The 19569-nt window shown below is 35.3% G+C and overlaps 1 protein-coding gene across 5 annotated transcripts in view; it reads left to right on the top strand.

Annotated features, from left to right (window-relative positions):
- COL24A1 (collagen type XXIV alpha 1 chain) overlaps positions 1–19569 on the top strand; it is a 411639-nt gene that overhangs the window by 108859 nt on the left and 283211 nt on the right. For all 5 annotated transcript variants that reach the window (XM_045064804.1, XM_045064802.1, XM_013056205.2 and 2 more), the window contains 6 exons: positions 4238–4291; positions 6346–6390; positions 14647–14700; positions 14777–14821; positions 15060–15113; positions 15382–15435. In XM_045064804.1, the coding sequence (XP_044920739.1) occupies positions 4238–4291; positions 6346–6390; positions 14647–14700; positions 14777–14821; positions 15060–15113; positions 15382–15435 (306 nt within the window). The remainder of the gene's footprint in view (positions 1–4237; positions 4292–6345; positions 6391–14646; positions 14701–14776; positions 14822–15059; positions 15114–15381; positions 15436–19569) is intronic.

The following is a 19569-nucleotide window of genomic DNA, read 5'->3' as shown; positions in this document are numbered from 1 at the left end:
AGCAAATCATAGTCCCACTCATACTCATGGCTGGGTAGCACACAAAAGCAAGAATAGCAGGAGGTCACTTTAAAACCTGTCCACTATCCTTATCCAACTGTAGAAATGAACAAGAACCTTATTCATGACTTGAAGAGATTGAATGAAATCCCTGAATGTCATATTCTTCATAAGATAAAATTTTATGACCCATCAAAGCGATTAAAATGTAAGAAAGAGAATTATGCACAACATAGAAGGAACAGTGCAACTCTGCCTTGCCCATTAGTAGACAGTTACTACATTGATGCAGTTGGCAAATGGGGCAAGAAAGGCAAAAAACTCAAGCTTCCTTATGGATGGTAATCCTGGAAAATGGTTATTAAATCCTTTGGCAGTATAAAGGTATTCCTAGGAAAGTGCAATTTGATTTAAATTAATGGTTATAATTTTCCACTAGGTAAATGTGAGAGAAAATTTGGTATTTTATTTTATAACAAATTCATTCAAGTGGAGAAAGAAACTGTAGAAGCTATCTTTCGTATACTAAGTTCAAAGGCAAAGCGTTTTATCACTATTGTTCCATGTTTCAAAACCAATCTTTTAAGATCAGTTTGTGACAGTGGAGATTGGTGGCTGTGAACTTTTAGGCTTCTAATTAAAGGAATACAGAAACTCTCCTGCATTAAAAAATTTATGCATGTAATTACTAGAAATTAAATAACAACTGATTAATAGCAAACATATGACATATTCAAAAACATAAAATATTGGCATGATGTTTTTTAAAAGAAATATATGTTTGGTAAATAGCCATATATAATGTTTTGTTTTGTTTTTGGTGGCATGAACTGTGCTATGTTTCATTAAACAGGAAAGTATGTCTAGATTTAGGAGGATTTATATCAGAAATTGATGACAGGGGTGTCTGGGTGGCTCAGTGGGTTGGAGCCTCTGCCTTTGCCTCAGGTCATGGATCCCAGGGTCCTGGGATCAAGCCCCGCATCGGGTACTTTGTTCAGCGGGGAGCCTGCTTTCTCCTCTCTCTTTTCCTGCTTCTCTGCCTACTTGTGATCTCTGTCAAATAAATAAAATCTTAAAAAAAAAAAGAAATTGATGACACAGTAGTCAACATATAGAAAGGATAAAAAATAATAAAACAAATGATCCGTCTAGACTAGAGAATTGAATGAAATGAAATGTTTAATGGGTAGTAAAGTGAGAGGAGAAATAATACATAAAAAATTTAAAAGTAGATATTACTCAGTTTAACTAAATTGTTTCAGGGGCAAAGTCAAGTTGAACAGCTAATATTTATTATAATGTTGAACTACCAGAAGAATAGGATGTTGAAATTAATAAGTTCTCTATTATTTATTATGCTAGTTCAGGTTTTTTGTAAGTGAAGCATTCATCATAGTTCTCTCCTCTTTCCCTTCTGGTGGGAGTGTGGGGGTTGGGGAATCCTCAGTTTTTATGGAAAGCTGAACTGGAGAGCAGCTCCTCCTATTGGTTGAAGATGGGGCCACTCAGTCCCAAATAGCACATCTTCTAGGCCATCCTGAGTGAGTCCCCAAGGATGTTTGTAGTAGTCCCTCTCTGCTCCTTATTCAGACTGATTGTGTCTTCATTTTCTAAGAAAAACTGTTGAGATCTAATTCACATATCATAAAATTTACCCTTTAAAAATGTATAATTTAGTGTATATTTTATTATATTGACAGAGTTGTGTAGCTGTCACACGAATTTTAGAACATTTTCTTCACCCAGAAAAACAGTCCTGTACCCATTAGCACTCACTGCCGCATTCCCCTTGCAGCACCAGCCCTAGGCAGCCACAAGTCTGTTTTCTATGTCTCTGGATTTGCCTGTTCTGGACATTTCACATTAATGGAATCATGCGATATGTACCGCCATCTTTATTATTTCACTGAACTTTCTGTAAAACCCATTTATGATCTATCTAAAAAATCAATCATCTCCTATGTTTTAGGCCTCTTACTGAATTTTTCCTCCACTTGTTCCATTACCTGTACATCATAAATACTTTCAAATACCCTTATTAGCTCATACCGAACAGTATGATGTATTGCAGATATGTGAGCTTGTTGACAACAGAATTAGACTTCCAAGGACAATGAAAGCAAAACGCCTGCCTGAACTTCATCTGACTCTGAAGGGGGTATGGCTACAATATGTTTGGGTACACAGATGGTTTTTGCATTATCCTCTGATTACAGAATAAGAAAAACTGCTTCTAGTATGAGTTAACTATGCCTTAGATACATCGTACTTTTTTTTTCCATTGCTATGTTTTAAATTTTGCCCATTCACGTTTGTACTAGTGAACTGGTGATTTTTGGCGATCTATTAAATATGTATTTAATAACTGGTTTACCTAAATAGATTATAAGACTCTAATAATACACTTTTATTTGTTAGTCTTACAAAAATTTTTAAAAAGAGTATTATTAAAATGTTGTTAATAATAAATCTTATAAACCATTTTGCAAAGTAGCTTTTTAAAAGTGTGATTTAAAGTTGATAAATATAGTGGCAAATATTCAGAGAAGAATTTTAGTGTATAAAGTAACAGTTACTGAGTAATTGAGTTGTTTTACAGAAGAATATATAATAAGAAAGTGTGTTACTTACTATCCTTCATAGTTTATGGTGTAGAATCTTCGGTAGATTTTCACTGAAAATCTTGATTTTCAGTGGCATTGCACCTTATGGTTGCAGGATTTATGTACATTATGGCTTTCCCCAATAACATAGTACTTAAATGATGTTTGTTACATGTTTATCTTATCTTGAAATGATTAGCTAAACTATTCAGTGTAGAAGAGGAGAAAGAACATGGATTCTGCATTCAGACTTCATTCAAATCTCAGTCCCTCTCGTGTGTGGCTAGTGAATGAAAGTGACTTAAGCTCTCTGTGCTTCAGCTTTCTCAATTGCAAAGTGGGGATATTGATATTCATTGATTCAACTTGTTATGAAGATAAAATAAAGTAGTATGTATATAATAAAGTGTTTAAAGCCATTAGCATATGGTAAGTACATGCTTAAATAGTATTAGCCATTTCATACTGTGTGATGTGGGTCTAAAAATGGCAAGAAATCGTAGACATAACTAATGGATTGGTCAGGCAGAAATCTTTGTTATGTTTTCTCTCATTCAGTGGTTCTTTATATAGTGCCAAACAAATGTATATTTTCTTCAGCTTCACTTTCTGTATATATCATATGGCATGTAAAATAATTTTTGTAAAACATAGAAATATAGTACTGAACAAAATCAATGAAGTATTACACAAAACAAATACAAGTTTTTGCTGTATCATAATTTAGAGATTAGGAAATAAATATTTCTTATTAGTAAACTCCTTATCAGAGAACACAGCAAAAATGAATTTTTTAAATTATGTTCAGTTAGCCAGCATATAGTAACCACTAGTTTTTGATGTAGTGTTCGACATTCATTAGTTGCACCCAGTGTCCATCACAACACGTGCCCACCCCAATACCCATCACTCAGTTACCCCATCCCCACACCTCCCTTCCTTCTGTAACCCTTAGTGTGTTTCCCAGAGTCCAGAGTCTCATGGTTTGTCTCCCTCTCTGATTTCTTCCCATTCAGTTTTCCCTTCCTTCCCCTGTGGTCCTCTACACTATTCCTTATATTCCACATATCAGTGAAACTATATGATAATTGTCTTTCTCTGCTTGACTTATTTCACTTAGCGTAATCCCCTCTAGCTCCATCCATGTATATGCAAATGGTGGGTAGTCATCCTTTCTGATGGCTGGGTAATATCCCATTGTATATATGTAACACATCACTAGCCATCAGGGAAATACAAATCAAAACCATGAGATACCACTGTAACACCAGTTAGAATGCAAAAATAAACAAGACAGGAAAGAACAAGTGTTGGTGAGGATGTGGAGAAAGGGGAAGGCTCTTACACGGATGGTGGGAATGCAAGCTGGTATAGCCACTCTGGAAAACAGTATAAAGCTTCCTGAAGACATTAAAAATAGAGCTACCCTATGACCCTGCAACTGCACTACTGGGTATTTACTCCAAAGATACAGGTATAGTGAAAAGAAGGGACACATGCACCCCAATGTTCATAGCAGCGATGTCCACAATAGCCGAACTGTGGAAAGAGCTGAGATGCCCTTCAACAGATGAATGGACAAAAATGAATTCTTGGTTTTAACAGCATTTCTTCATTTTTCCCTGGGCCAGGGTTTTCCAGGTGACTTTGGAGACAGAGGCCCTGCTGGCCCTGATGGCAGTCCTGTGAGTATATTGTTATGGTCCAGCCTTGTGATCTGACATCACTCAGACGCCACAGCACCTGCACTTGCTATCCTCGTGACATTCAAATAAGTGCTGTTGGCCAGATAGTTTTAATACCTCTGTGCACATTCCTATTTGTAAAGACAAAAATGTTATGAATATATTCTGTCTTGGGAGAGAATCATTAAAACGAATCATTGTGACCATGTTAAATGTACCTGCTTAAGTAAAATATTAGAAGTACATGATCATGATACTGACCTGTATATTTTTGGGGTGAGCCTTTCATGTACATGAAGGTACTAACAAGCCTCATATTGTGCTTGCAGTGATTGCCCTTTTTGTCTCAAGCCTGTCATTGATCTACCTGGCTTTTGGGTATTGATTTCTAGAGAAATCTTTCTTTTAGGATTATTCAGCTATTATTTACAGTTTAGAAAGTTACTATTCTATAATTAGTTTAATTACATTATCAAAGAATGATGATAGATTGTTGGTTTTTTTGACATTAGGTAGCAAAATCTTCAATTTTTTTTCCTCTCTCAAAGAGCATCTATCAAATACCTTCAATTATTCCATGCACACATTCTTTTAATAAGATTTTAAGGTGAATTAGAGTTAATCACTAAATCCTTTTAGCCTAAATTAGGAATAGTTCTTATATTTAGATACAGGTGAATTACTAGCATCTATACTTAAAGTGTTTGAAAATCATTTATTTTTTATTTAGTTTTCTAAATTATGACTTTATCAGTTATTCGGTTAATTTAGCCAAAGTTTTATTTGTTATAAGTCTTGGCAGATGAGAATAGAACTGATTCCAAATAAATTGTTAAAAACCTGAATGATGTTTTAAATAGAATGTTTACCATAGTTTTCTTGCCTTTGATTCTGCAGAGCTTTTCATTTCAAGGATAAGAAATCATTATCTATTTTTTCTTTTAATACCATTTATGTACTTTTGTAACTACTGTGAAGCCCTCTTATTTAAATTTTTGTCAGTTAAATATACATGAAGTTTGTTAGGGTTGGGCTTCTACCATATTTAAGATATTTCTTTTTGAAATCTGCTCTTTATTTAAATATAAGGGTTCTTGAGCATTTTCAGGCTTTAATATCTTTAAAATATAAGGATAAACTGGATATTTTAGTTTATTGGCTTATAATTCTCTCTGTATTTTACTGTACCTTATTTTCAAAACAGTTCAGATACAAAAAAAAGGGGGTACTTTTCACTTTCTAACACTGCCTTGGACTAAAATAGAAATTGTCATAAAGACTGTAATGATGGGTTCACAAGACCATAAATCAACTGGAAAATTAATACTGATAATTTAAAATCTCATTTATTATATACATAATTAATGGTGTTGGTAATTTATTATATTTGTGAGAAATTTTTCAAAACCTTTTATACATTATGACAGTTTTCATTGTGATCTTATAATAGTGAGAACAAATGTTATTATTCCTTTTTTTTTTTAAGTAGGCTTCATGCCCACTGTGGAGCCCATCGTGGGGCTTGAACTCAAGACCCTGAAATCAAGACCTGAGCTGAGACCAAAAGTTGGATACTTTAACTGACTGAGCCACTCAGGCACCCCCAAATATCATTATTTCTATTCTTTAAATAAAAAAACTGAAGTTTAAAGAATTTAAATATTATACATCAAGAGTAGTGGGTAGTGTTTTAAACCATCTGAAAATGCTCTTCTAACTCTATATGCTGACAACTTACCTTTTTACATAATACATAGGTTGGTTATGTCTATAATGCTGACTACTTACAGGATTTACATCCTTTATTAGATACATAAAAGACACAGAACAGTCTATATCCTAGGTTAGGTGGTAGTCCTGGCATCCAAAAACATGGGGCCAAGGGCATTTTGGGAGAATTTACACTATCACCAGAGATTTATGCTTCTTAGGAAGATGCATGGGGGTAAAATTTGACTTTTTTTTTTTCCTAGAAATGTTTGTCTGTGTCTTTAGAAAATGCCCATAGTAGTTTGCAATTGTATTTAACCACCCTTGTACTTTCTTTTACATAGGGACTTGTTGGTAGCATTGGTCCTCCGGGATTTCCTGGCCTTAGAGTGAGTATCAAGTATTATCATTCTTGTAAAATATTATGTTTGTATTTGTTAGCCGCATTTTTTTAAACGATTTTATTCATTTATTTGACAGACAGAGATCACAAGTAGGCAGAGAGGCAGGCAGAGAGAGAGAGGAAGGAAAGCAGGCTCCCTGCTGAGTAGAGAGCCCCATGCGGGGCTCGATCCCAGGACCCTGAGACCATGACCTGAGCCGAAAGCAGAGGCTTAACCCACTGAGCCACCCAGGCACCCCCGTATGTTAAAATCTTTAGAAAAAATGAGATGTTTTAGTGTCATTGTTGGATATCAGACTTGCTCAAATGTATTTTCCCATCAGATATACAAATTAGACCAGGAATACTAATCAGAAATTAAACTTTATGGTAATCTAAAATGACAAATTTCTACAGATTTATTTATGTCTGTTTCATTAATAGATACCTAAGACTCTGTTTCTTCAAAAGTGTGACATAGAACAGCCACTTCTCTCCTTTGAATTTTCTTTCATAGCATCAGGCCTGGATAGATACAGATAGGTCTGAATACCATACCATACCATATTATAGCACATGGTAACTGTAGATTTTATTTCTGAATAAAATTGAATAAATAGTTGGGAAACATCCTGAACAATCAGTAGTAGTTGCACTTCATTAATGCTGCTAAACATATTTTAAAGATTTTTTAAAAATTTATTTGAAAGAGAGTGTGTATGAACAGCGGGGAAGGGCAGAGAGAGAGGAAGAAGGGAGTAGCAGACTCCCCACTAAGCAGGGAGCCCGACAACCTGAGCTGAAGGCAGAATGCCAAGCTCACTGAGGTATCCAGGTGTCCTGATGCTAAACATTTTAATACCTAATTTATTATACTAAAAATATAAGTGACTGCATTATTTGCTCACTAAATCATTTTTATTTAGTGAATTTAACTCTGAGTTTCACTGGAGTTTTGATGTAGGCAAAGTACAATTTAGTAAAGCAATTCTGTGGAGACCAAAATAATGTACTCCAGTTACATAGTTACCTGATAAATTTTAGATTGTTCATTGAAGCAAACAGACTGCTACTTCTGCCGTATCTCCATAAATATATTTCTCTCAGTCAAGCTTATGGTTCATGACAGGGATGTAAGTTGCAGATATTTTCTATAAATTTAGAACCATGTGCTTTAGCAGCAGAACTAAAGGCAAGATTCATACTTTTATGAAATGTAAGGAGTCTAATGAAAGTATAATCTAAAAAGGAAACTATGTCTATCTGTATAAAAATAGGTAAGTGACCATGGGCAGAGGTAAGATTTTCCTTAAAAATCAATTCAGAGCTTGCTTCTAACATATGAAATAGGTAATTAAGACTCCAGAGTTTTATGTCATAAGTTACAGCCACAATTATTTGTAGCTTGAACTTGAACACAGGTCTTTTGTTTCTAATTTAATGTTTTCCCCCCACCTTAACCACCCCAAGGCAGAAGGTGACAACTTGAACAACAGAATACATGAGGAGTTCAATTATTGGAACTATGGTTAAAATCAGTATAACAAGTTTTAACTTGCCATTCGGGGCTGGCAAGAGTATAGAATTAAGATCAGAGCACCTGAGTGAGTCTTACACATTTAACTTCTCTTTTACATGATAATAGTAGTATACTAACAATAAAATGAGCAATAACAACTCACTTAAAAAAAGATTTACTTATTTTTTAGAGAGAGAGAGAGAGAGAGCATGGGGAAGGGACAGAGGAAAAGAAGCTCAAGCAGACTCCCTGCCTAGTCTGTGGTGCTTGATCTCAGAACCCTAAGGTCATGACCTGAGCCCAAAATAAGAGTCGGATGCTTAACCAGCTGAGCCACACAGACACCCCAATAACAGCTCACTTTTATTTAGCATTTTCCATGTGCTAGTCAGTGCTAGGTCATTTAATTCTCAGAACAAGCCAAGACCATTCACTTTATGAGTATTAGGCCCAAATTTGAAGCAGGCGATCGAACCAGAGCCCATAATTCTACCTGTGTGCTATACCACCTCGTTAAAACTCGTATTACCTTATAATGGGTGCCATTTAACTCATGAGATTTCTTTAGGCTTCACAAGAAGCTCTGTGTGAAGGTGGAAGCCAAAGGACCATTTTTTTTTTTTTTTTTTTGCTCAGAACTTAGAATAGGGTTAAACTGTAGGTGGTAGTCCATGGTTTTACCAATGGGAGGAAAGGAAGCTGGAGAAGGGAGTTCAGTCTTTATGTATTCTTCATTTCACCTATCAGTTGGTTAACTCAGCAGCTTCTGCAATTATGCTCTAGTTTTTTTATTTTTATTAATTTTTTTAATTTTTATAAACATATATTTTTATCCCCAGGGGTACAGATCTGTGAATCACCAGGTTTACACACTTCACAGCACTCACCAAAGCACATACCCTCCCCAATGTCCATAATCCCACCCCCTTCTCCCAAACCCCCTCCCCCCAGAAACCCTCAGTTTGTTTTGTGAGATTAAGAGTCACTTATGGTTTATCTCCCTCCCAATTCCATCTTGTTTCATTTCTTCTTCTCCTACCCACTTAAACCCCCATGTTGCATCACCACTTCCTCATATCAGGGAGATCATATGATAGTTGTCTTTCTCTGCTTGACTTATTTCACTAAGCATGATACGCTCTAGTTCCATCCATGTTGTTGCAAATGGCAAGATTTCATTTCTTTTGATGGCTGCATAGTATTCCATTGTGTATATATACCACATCTTCTTGATCCATTCATCTGTTGATGGACATCTAGGTTCTTTCCATAGTTTGGCTATTGTGGACATTGCTGCTATAAACATTCGGGTGCACGTGCCCCTTTGGATCACTACGTTTGTATCTTTAGGGTAAATACCCAATAGTGCAATTGCTGGGTCATAGGGCAGTTCTATTTGCAACATTTTGAGGAACCTTCATGCTGTTTTCCAGAGTGGCTGCACCAGCTTGCATTCCCACCAACAGTGTAGGAGGGTTCCCCTTTCTCCGCATCCTTGCTAGCATCTGTCATTTCCTGACTTGTTGATTTTAGCCATTCTGACTGGTGTGAGGTGATATCTCATTGTGGTTTTGATTTGTATTTTCCTGACGCCGAGTGATATGGAGCACTTTTTCATGTGTCTGTTCGCCATCTGGATGTCTTCTTTGCAGAAATGTCTGTTCATGTCCTCTGCCCATTTCTTGATTGGATTATTTGTTCTTTGGGTGTTGAGTTTGCTAAGTTCTTTATAGATTCTGGACACTAGTCCTTTATCTGATATGTCGTTTGCAAATATCTTCTCCCATTCTGTCAGTTGCCTTTTGATTTTGTTAACTGTTTCCTTTGCTGTGCAAAAGCTTTTGATCTTGATAAAATCCCAATAGTTCATTTTTGCCCTTGCTTCCCTTGCCTTTGGCGATGTTCCTAGGAAGATGTTGCTGCGGCTGAGGTCGAAGAGGTTGCTGCCTGTGTTCTCCTCAAAGATTTTGATGGATTCCTTTCACACATTGAGGTCCTTCATCCATTTTGAGTCTATTTTTGTGTGTGGTGTAAGGAAATGGTCCAATTTCATTTTTCTGCATGTGGCTGTCCAATTTTCCCAGCACCATTTATTGAAGAGGCCATTATGCTCTAGTTTAAGACCAAAATACTTATCATGTCTAGACTGTTCTGGTTCTTATGGGCATCTTGAGACATACTTTGTGCACTAGCAAACTGTTTGTTCTCAGATGCCATGCAACCTTCCTACCAAAAGGCCTTTGTACTTTCACTTGTTTGTCTACCTGAAATACTTTACCTAGATTTCTCTGTCTAATAGTTAACCCTTAATCATTTTCTACTCCAGGACTTTGCACAGTTCCAACACATAATAGTGCTGGTAAAAATAACTGGGTTTTTGTTGTTGTTGTTTGTTGTCCTTTCTCTTTCTCAATATACCCTTTGGTTGCTGGGAAGAGATTCTAAAAAGAAAGAAATTCTAAAAAGAGAAAAGAAAATGCCAAATGATACTAACAGTCATCTTTGTAATCCTCATCTCTGATATAGATCTTTGTTATCCTCATCATTGATATAGGTAGTACTTTATACTTTCCAAAGTACTTTTACACTCGTATCTCATTTGTTCCTCAAGTTGATAGAACAACCTCCATTTTACATTTACTAAATTTTTAAGTCAAAACAGTGTGAGCACCTACTGTGTATCAAATGCTGAACTAGAGCTAGGCCTAAAAATACAAATAAGATTTCTGTTTTGGGCAACATTATAATCCAGGGCATAGAAGGAAAAATCAGTATATCATATGATGTGATCACTGTTCTCATGGACTAAAAACCACTGAGCAAGGAGCAATTTATGTCATCCTGAGAGAGGAGACTTCATAAAAGAGACGTGTTTTAACCATATCTTGAAGATTATACATGAATGGAGTGGAGTAGTCAGGAAAAGGATTCTTGAGGCAGAAGAATGCCTCTCTAAATGCACAGAAGAGGTAAAAAAAACAAAAAAGAAAAGTGCGGTTTGGGCAATGGAAAGAGGAGTAGTGGGACTGTAGCCTAGGAAGCGGGGGGGATGGGAGTGGAATGGAAGGAGGGGAAGATTTGAAGATAACTGGGAGAGGTTTCTATGGAACCTTTATATTTCATAGTCAACACTTGGTCTGCTTGCCCAGTTTATCAGCAAGCACACATCTGCTTGTTCCCTTATAGGAAGCATAGTTTCTGAGAAGAGATGACACAGTTTCCTCTAAATGATATTTTCCTTGCAGCTGATTGTCATTTGCTTTCTTAATTAGTGATGGTGATTCTCACCTGTGAGGGTGGGTGGTGGCGGTTCCAAAGCCCCAAGTCTTCCCCACAGTGTGCTCACTCATGAGCTCTAATTGGCTAGCGGCTGCTCATTTTATACGAAGAACCTATTCTTAGGTCTCTGTTTCTTCAACTCACTTTGACTCGAAAGTTCTTTATTATTTCTGGATGTGTGGAAGGCTTTTCTGCCTTTGGTGCTGTATCCCAGACACCCTCAGCTAAGCTGCCATGCATGGAAGTATTTCTCCTGTCTGCTCTGTCTTCTCATGGAAGAGGAGTATCGTAAGCAGAGAGTGCTGAAGGCTTTCGGGTTATCCTTGTGTAACTAAAAACTGCTCTTAGCTTATTGCGGGTTGCTTTGAGAAAGCTATAGTTTTTCAGGACCAGGATTTTCCACATCATCTGTAACATACCACAAAATGTTTGCTATTTCTTGGAGCTTTCTATACCTGTATTATTTTACTTTTTAGTTCCCTATAATACTAAATCTTTTTTATCTTTACTATAATTTTTTATATCTTTAACATTTCTCAACACTTACTATTTTGTGATAATTTTTTTAGAGTCACTAAAAAGTAAAACAGTAGATTGTGCATACAAAGTACATTCATTCATCTGAAAATATTAGTCTATGCACAGTGATATGTTTACTGAAATACAGCTAATGTTATTGCCCATAGAAAAAAACCAACAGGATGACAAAGTAATGTTTGTTTATTTGTTCATAAGATTTCCCCCATACTTCATAGATTATTGCTGCAGAATTTCCAAACAGAAACATTTTTTGTATTTTTTAAAACTCTCATTATTTTTAAAACCAGGAACTTTGAATAAACTAGCTACTGTAATTATAAGAACAGTTGTTTCCTACTGACAGAATTTGTCAGTGACATATGACTATTGTGTATCTGTCTATTAAGTTGGAAAGTATTACTCTTCCCTTTCTCATATATTTCAGGATTAAACGTGTTGGAAATAATTTATCTCCATTATATTTCACAGACTTTAGGACTCATGCAAAAGATGTCATATTTTCCATTCTGAAATTTGTGTAATATGAATGCAGTCTATTAGCAATGCTCTGTTATGTTGGGAGATAGAGCTCTTGAAATCCCTGTTAAAAAAAATTGTTTTCTACTAAAGTATAATTAACATACGGTGTTATATTAGTTACAAGTGTACAGTATAACCATTCAATAACTCTGTACATTAATCAGCATTCATTACAGTAAGTGTACTCTTAATTCTGTTTTTCTATTTCAGCCATCTCACTTTAGCAACCACCAGTTCTCTGTTTTTTGTCTTTTTTTGTTGTTCATTTATTTTGTTTTTTAAATTGCACATATGAGTGAAATCATACGGTTTGTCTTTCTCTGTTTATTTTACTTAACATTTTCACCTCTAAGTCCATCCATGTTGTTACAAGTGGCAAGATATCAGTCTTTTTTATGACTGAGTAATATTCCTCTGTGTGTGCATGCGTGTGTGTGTGTGTGTGTGTACACCACATCTTCTTCATCCATTTTTCTGTGGGTGGATGTTCAAGTTGTTTCCATATCTTGGCTGTTGTAAGAAATACTGCAATAAACACAGGATCCATATATCTTTTTGAGTTAGTGTTTTTCTTTTCTTTGGGTAAATGCCAGTAGTGGAATTACTGGGTCATATGGCAATTCTACTTTTAATTTTCTGAAGAATGTCCATATTGATTTCCACAGTGCTTGCACCAATTTGCATTTCCACCAAGGTGGAACAAGGGTTCCTTTTTCTCCACATCCCCACCAGCACTTGTTATTTCTTGTCTTTTTGGGTTTGGCTATTCTGACAGGTCCTTCAGTGTTCATTCCATACTTTATTTCAAAACTGTTATGTGCAAATTATGTTGGGTCTGGGAAGTAAAAAGTCAATAAACATGCTTCTACTTTCACAGAATGTGCAGACTAGGAACACAAGGAGAAAAGTATGGTACAGTATACTTACTAGTGCAGCAGAAAGCCATTTCAGTATTGGTAACTATATCTTCAAAGGCTTGGAGCATGTAATAAAGAGAGACCATGTTCAGAGAATGGAAAACCGTCCATTATGGCCAGACTGTGGGATTTGGACAAGGTAGAAATAAAGGAGAAGTAGCGACAAATGGAAGTAGACAAGATGGGAAGGGTTGGTGCAAACCTAGTAGTGAGGGCCTGGGATGCTTTCCTAAGAAATTTGGTAAAAGGGGCAACATTTCTAGCATTGCCACAAATACACATTTAGAATTTCCTTAATGTTTGAAAACCATAAAAGGGAGGTTTAAGACAACTTGTTCTGTGAAGATGAAGGATGATACAGAAGCTAGGCACAGAAAGGTAGCAAAAGAAGGAAGGAAAATGAATGTGTCAGCGACACAAAAATTGTAAGTGATCCCCAAGCCATTTTTTTTTTCAAATTTTACTTTGAAATACCCTTATTGTGGCTCTTGGCCTTTGTCTTCCTTTTTTTTTTTTTTTTTAAAGATTTTATTTATTTATTTGACAGACAGAGATCACAAGTAGGCAGAGAGGCAGGCAGAGAGAGAGGAGGAAGCAGGTTCCCCACTGAGCAGAGAGCCCAATGCAGGCCTTGATTCCAGGACCCTAGGATCATGACCTGAGCTGAAGGCAGAGGCTTTAACCCACTGAGCCACCCAGGTGCCCCTGTCTTTTGTCTTTTAAGATGATAGATTTGAGGAGTTTTTTTTAAATCCCTTGCTTACAGGAGATGATAGTTTGTTATATTTTTGAGGAATCTTGGGTTGGAGCTTTAAACTGAGAACCTCAATGTTGGTGACTGTGTCTTTTTCATCTTTATTTCCTTCACACAAACCCAGTGTCTGTGTCCGTGTTATGTTCAACAAATGTTAAATGATGAAATGTTAAATGAATGACAGAAGCCCAGAAGAGTAGAGTCTTTTGTTCAGTACTCAGTTTATCCCTGAAATTATGGTAAACTTTATTGTTCTGCAAATTTCAAATCATGAAATAAAATCACTGAACCGCCTGGAACATAGTAAGTGCCCAATGAATAATTCCTGAATAAATAGATGGAGTTAAAATAGAAGATGATCAAATGAAGTATTTATTAACTGGGAATGTGGCACTAAAATATTTCCCTGCTCTTCAAGATATTATCTAGTTAGAGAAGTATTTCAAGATGAATGTCAAGGAGAGTTAAGCATTATACAGACTAGAGGAAGGGGAGGATCCTTGTGGACTACATGGGTATGAATAGGCTTCAGGGAGTAGGATGACCTCGCTAAAGTTTCAAACACTGGTATGATTTCTAAATGTGGAGAGAAAAAGAAGTTGTGGAAGAACAAGACACATGTGGGAGCTGAGTGAGATGAACTGTTCTGGGTTAGTTAATTAATTAATTTTATCATATTCTCTTTCTAATCCTAGTGGATGCTTAATGATGCCTTTCTGTCTGATTGCTTTTCAGGGCAGTATTGGCCCTATTGGACCAGTTGGACCTTCTGGAAATCCTGGCCCAATGGTACGTCTCTATTTGCATAATGGATATTTTCCTTTAATTTCTCTATGATGTCACAAAATATCACTTTTTTTTTTAGGGTCTTTCCGGGAATAAGGGCCTACCTGGAATCAAAGGTGATAAGGTGATTTAAATATTTGCATTATCATAGAGATAATTTCTTATCACATTTTTTTCTTGTTAGTCAATACTTATAAAATATCTTGTTTTTATATATGGGATCTAATCTGTATTGTCAGTTATACAATTTTTATCAGAAGTAGGAAAAATAGAAATTATTCTTCTATAATAAATATTTACTTTCTTATAACATTGCCATGTTTGTGTTGCTTAAGTGTCTTTGTATTAAATGTGCCCTCTAGGGTGAACAAGGCATTACAGGGGAGCCAGGAGAATTAGGGTATCCTGGAGACAAGGTAACTTCCTTTTTTTTACCATTAAGTTTATATAAATATGAAAAAGTATAAATTCTTAAAAAGAAAAAAAGGAGTAATGATTATTTTAACCATGTACTTAGGATGTGGTATCAATATGATTTTACACGTTTTGTTCAAAATGGTTTTCTCAGTTTTTAGATTCACTCCATGAATTTTTTAAGCAGTTTGTATACAGAGGCATATACAGAGACAAGAGTCTCTCGTGGTATAATAGCTTTCATCTTCTCTCTATGATTCTCTTCTGTAGGGTGCTGTTGGTGTTCCAGGACCACCAGGGATGAGAGGAAAGCCAGGACCTTCAGTAGGTTTGAACTTTTCCTTTGCTTTTTCCCATTAACAAAGTGTACATCATGGCATGAGTCTTGACACTTGTTGGTATTAGTGGAATGTAAGTAGGAGCTAGGGTTACCAATCTGGCATTTTTTTTCTCCTCAGTTTTAGGGTACAGCTAATCCTTCAAGTTTTCAGCTCACATTCCGTAGAGTATTGGACCTCCTCCTTCCTGCCCTCCCCCTCATCCCAGGCCAAAACCAAACTTCTGTGGGCCCTAAAGATTTTGTTCGATCTGTTATGAATAATACTATTCATAACTATTGTTATTCATAATAATACTATTATGAAGTAAATGATAGATATTTAAGACAAAAAATACAAAGCTCCTTAAATAATGTTTTAATTTTTCCAAATATCTTTCATTCTAATATATTTCATTAAAGAAATATTGTGAAGAAACGATAGCATGTCACTCCCCATGGGCACAAATATACTAATTCTTTGTCCTTTTTTTTTTTTTTTTTTAACCTTTGGGCATCTGTTAATTGAAAAAAAAAGAATACCTTATATTGTAGTTAACATGAAACCTAACTCAAACTGAAATTATCGAGTAATTAAAATCATTTAAATAATGGTTAAAACATGAGTTAAGTATGTCTTTCTACATTAAAAGTCATGATAATTATTATAGCTCAGATGTACTGAGTGTTTACAAAGTACCAGTCACTATACCAGTCTATACTTCTAGTCTTTATAAAAATCATATGAAGTTGGTACTATTATTCTTATTTTACAGATTGGAGAAACTGGGACACAGAGTTAAGTAACTTGTCCATGTTTCCATAGTTAGTTGTTGGCCATCTGGTAAAATCTAGGTAATCTAGGTAATCATATGTCAGAGCTCACATACTCAACCACTGTGCCATACTGTTGTAGGATTTAATATTTTAAGATTGCTCTGGGATTTCTAATACTGATTACAACTCTATGAAGGTGCAGGTGATTATAGATAGAAAAATAGATGGAAATTATAATTTATTAATATAATACTAAAATCTACATTTTAAAAAGAGTTGTTCCCTGAGCAAATCATTGTGTTTCCTCTAACTATCTCCTCCTATCTCAGGATTGAAGCAGCATTAAGACATAACACTTTTCATACCTCATTTAGTATAACTTCTAACAGTGATGGGAATTCATATACATCTCTCAGAAAGTCTTTATTCCAAAGAAAAATTTTCGGTGTCTTTTTGTCAAGTGACATGCTGGTGGTGAGCTTTGCTCTTACTAGTTTTTTGCCCTGAACTCGGAGTAAACCTGGTCAGTCATGTACCCAGACTTGGGCTCTGGAGTTGAATCTCAGAAATTCCAAACTGTATAAATAAAAGGCATGAAAACAGGTCATGAAGCTAACAAAAAGCTTCTGTTTTTCAAGGATCTGTCCAATCACATAACAGGAACTTACAATATCTGCAGTGACTAGCAAAACAAACCCCTCAACTTCTTACATCCTAATTGTTCATAATGTGAGGGTTTTCTGACTTTCAACAATAATAATAAAAGGAGCAGGTACAACACATTTTCTAAGACCAATACTGAGTGATAAATCATATCAATATTATTCTATAATGCTTTACAATTAATTACTGGATAAAACTTAAGTCAAGTATCATGCTTAAACAAAGTAAATCTTTTTAATGTCTCCCTTACTTTTTGATACAGTTTGTATTGATAACATGTTTATTGTGAGGCAGAGGGGATATACTTCTCTGAGAAACAGACTTAGATTTTAGTCGCAGCCCTGACACTGACTTGCTATGACCTGTTAGCATTTTTATTCCTATTTTATTGAGTATTTAACCACTGTGACATCCAGTTACTTGTTTAAACTGAGAGTCTCACTACATCCTATTTAAGGTTCCTTGTAAATCTGTGACTCTTTGGTTTTCTCTCTCAGTGACAATGTTTACCAGTAATTCTCTAGTCTAAGCTAAAGAAAAGGTGGAGAGCCTGTTTCGCCTCTAACACTTTGTCTTAAAACCCTTAATATTATTTTTTTTCTTGAAATAAATCACCAGAACCAACTTTTTTTTTTTTTTTTTTTTTTAGGGCTGTGATGCAGGGAGCATTAAGATGATAATAGTGAGGCTTTTACTTGCTCATTTTGTACCTTTCTTTGTTTTTCTAATAAGAAATAGATTTTTAATGTCAGCAGTGATTACTTTGGTAGGAGATAGCTTACCATCTTTTGTTTGTTTTTTCAAATCTTTGAAAAATATATACATCAGACTGAAGATAGGCTAGAGATATATGAATTAATATTTGTGAAGAGTTTGTAGTCTCTCACTTGTTTGTATCTTACCAATAGAAAAAAATTATAGAGGTTTGACCAAGAAACCTTCTCTAGTTTTGGAAGGAGACACCTGTTTAATGAAAAATTGCTTGCACTGAATCTGTTATATTAAAAAGAATTATACAAGTTAGTGCCTCTCTAAATCAATTGTTTACTATCATGAAAAGAATATCAAAGTCATAAAGATGTCTCTCATTTTATATCTCCTACTTTTGGCTTTCTGTTTTCTAAGATGCTGGCATTAGTGATTTTTGTCCCCCCAAATGAATCTAAGTTGGAACATGAAAGAATACCTATAAGATGAAAGAAAGAATGTCCTGATTTGGAAGGCTTTCTACATTTTGGAATTAGGGAATCTTTAGCTCTGAAAACATCTAAAAACCAGAGGTTTCTGATTGGTAATTACCAATCAGAAGTTGTTAATTAATATTATTTCCTTAAAACAAAGAAAACAAAGACAATTATTATGCCTTTCTATATTTTTAACAGGAAGTTGTCAATTAGAGAGGTTTACTCAATCCTACTCCATTGTCTAAAACTTACTTGAAAACTGAGTTTTTTTAAAGGAGACTTGACTTTCAAGGAAACTTCCAGTTAAAGTTTTTTAAAATGAAGATTTATTCTGAAGAATGAAATTTTTCAAAATTTGTGTTTATAGATATCTAGTTGTCAATTAACTTTTCCAGAAACAAACACCTAGAGGATGCTGTTTTTTCCTCAAAGCTTGTGAATTTAGCCTCTCATTTGTTTTTTGCCACCAGAGGTCTCCAGTGAGAGCCCCATCTTTATCTCTCTGAGAGGTACTTGCCATTTTAAGAATTCAAGGCTCCTCTAGGTACTGATTATGATGAATTTTGACTTTATATGGGAGCATTTAAGTCAAGTTTTATGTAATACTTCATTACTTTTCTCTAGATTTGATTGTGCATTGTTTTGTATCCAGATACTTAAACGCTGTATGAGAATGGTGTTAGTGCTTATGGAAAATTGCTTTACTTCTTGAAATGTGGATAAGCACATATTATTTCTTATAATTTTATGTAATCTGAGAACTATTAGGTCAAATTTGAAACTCACATAGAAATTTAATATGGCAGAAATAATGAATTCAGCAGCTTTTCTGGTGAAAAGAAGGGTATTAAACTACTGCTTCCTTTCATCTCTAGTTTCAGGCTTTATAACCACTTTTCTCTCCTCTGAACTTGCTCTCCAGCCCTGACTTTGCCTGGTTATTCCAGATGTCAGAAGATGGCTTCAGAAATATTGACAACAAATCCTCAAATTTTTAATATAATAATGATCTAAATAATCTAGGAATTATAGGCACCCAGGAGAGGACAGAGGATATAAAGGGAAAGGTTAATGGTTATAAAATTGGTTAACATTTATTGCCAGGCACTGTGCTAAACCGAGCACCTTAAATATATTTCCTCCTTTAATCCTCACAATTACCCTGTAACAATGTTAGTACCTGTTAGCATTTTTATTCCTATCTTATTGTTAAGAAAACTGAGCCTAAGAGGGATTAAGCAGCAGGGATTTAAATCCAGATGATTCTTAATTACTAAATCAGGCCCTTGTAGTATCAAAGGAGAGAGGAATTTTCAGGGACTGTCCCGGACTCTGATTGTTTATGAAACCAAGTCCTTATCTAGAGTCCCCTACCTTGTTAAGTTGAGCTCCTTATCTCTGGATAACCTACACATTCACACACTATTTTTATCTTGAACACTTAACTCGGTTTGTTTGTATCTCCAGCACTTAGGAGTAAATATATATTACATCCATACACCTTTTATTTAAATAAGT

Source organism: Mustela putorius, unplaced genomic scaffold, assembly GCF_011764305.1.
Source record: "Mustela putorius furo isolate JIRA1106 unplaced genomic scaffold, ASM1176430v1.1 tig00003853_pilon_pilon_pilon, whole genome shotgun sequence".
Classification (NCBI taxonomy): Eukaryota; Metazoa; Chordata; class Mammalia; order Carnivora; family Mustelidae; genus Mustela; species Mustela putorius.
The sequence above is the reverse complement of the archived record's forward strand: the minus strand, read 5'-3'. Positions and strand labels throughout refer to the sequence as shown.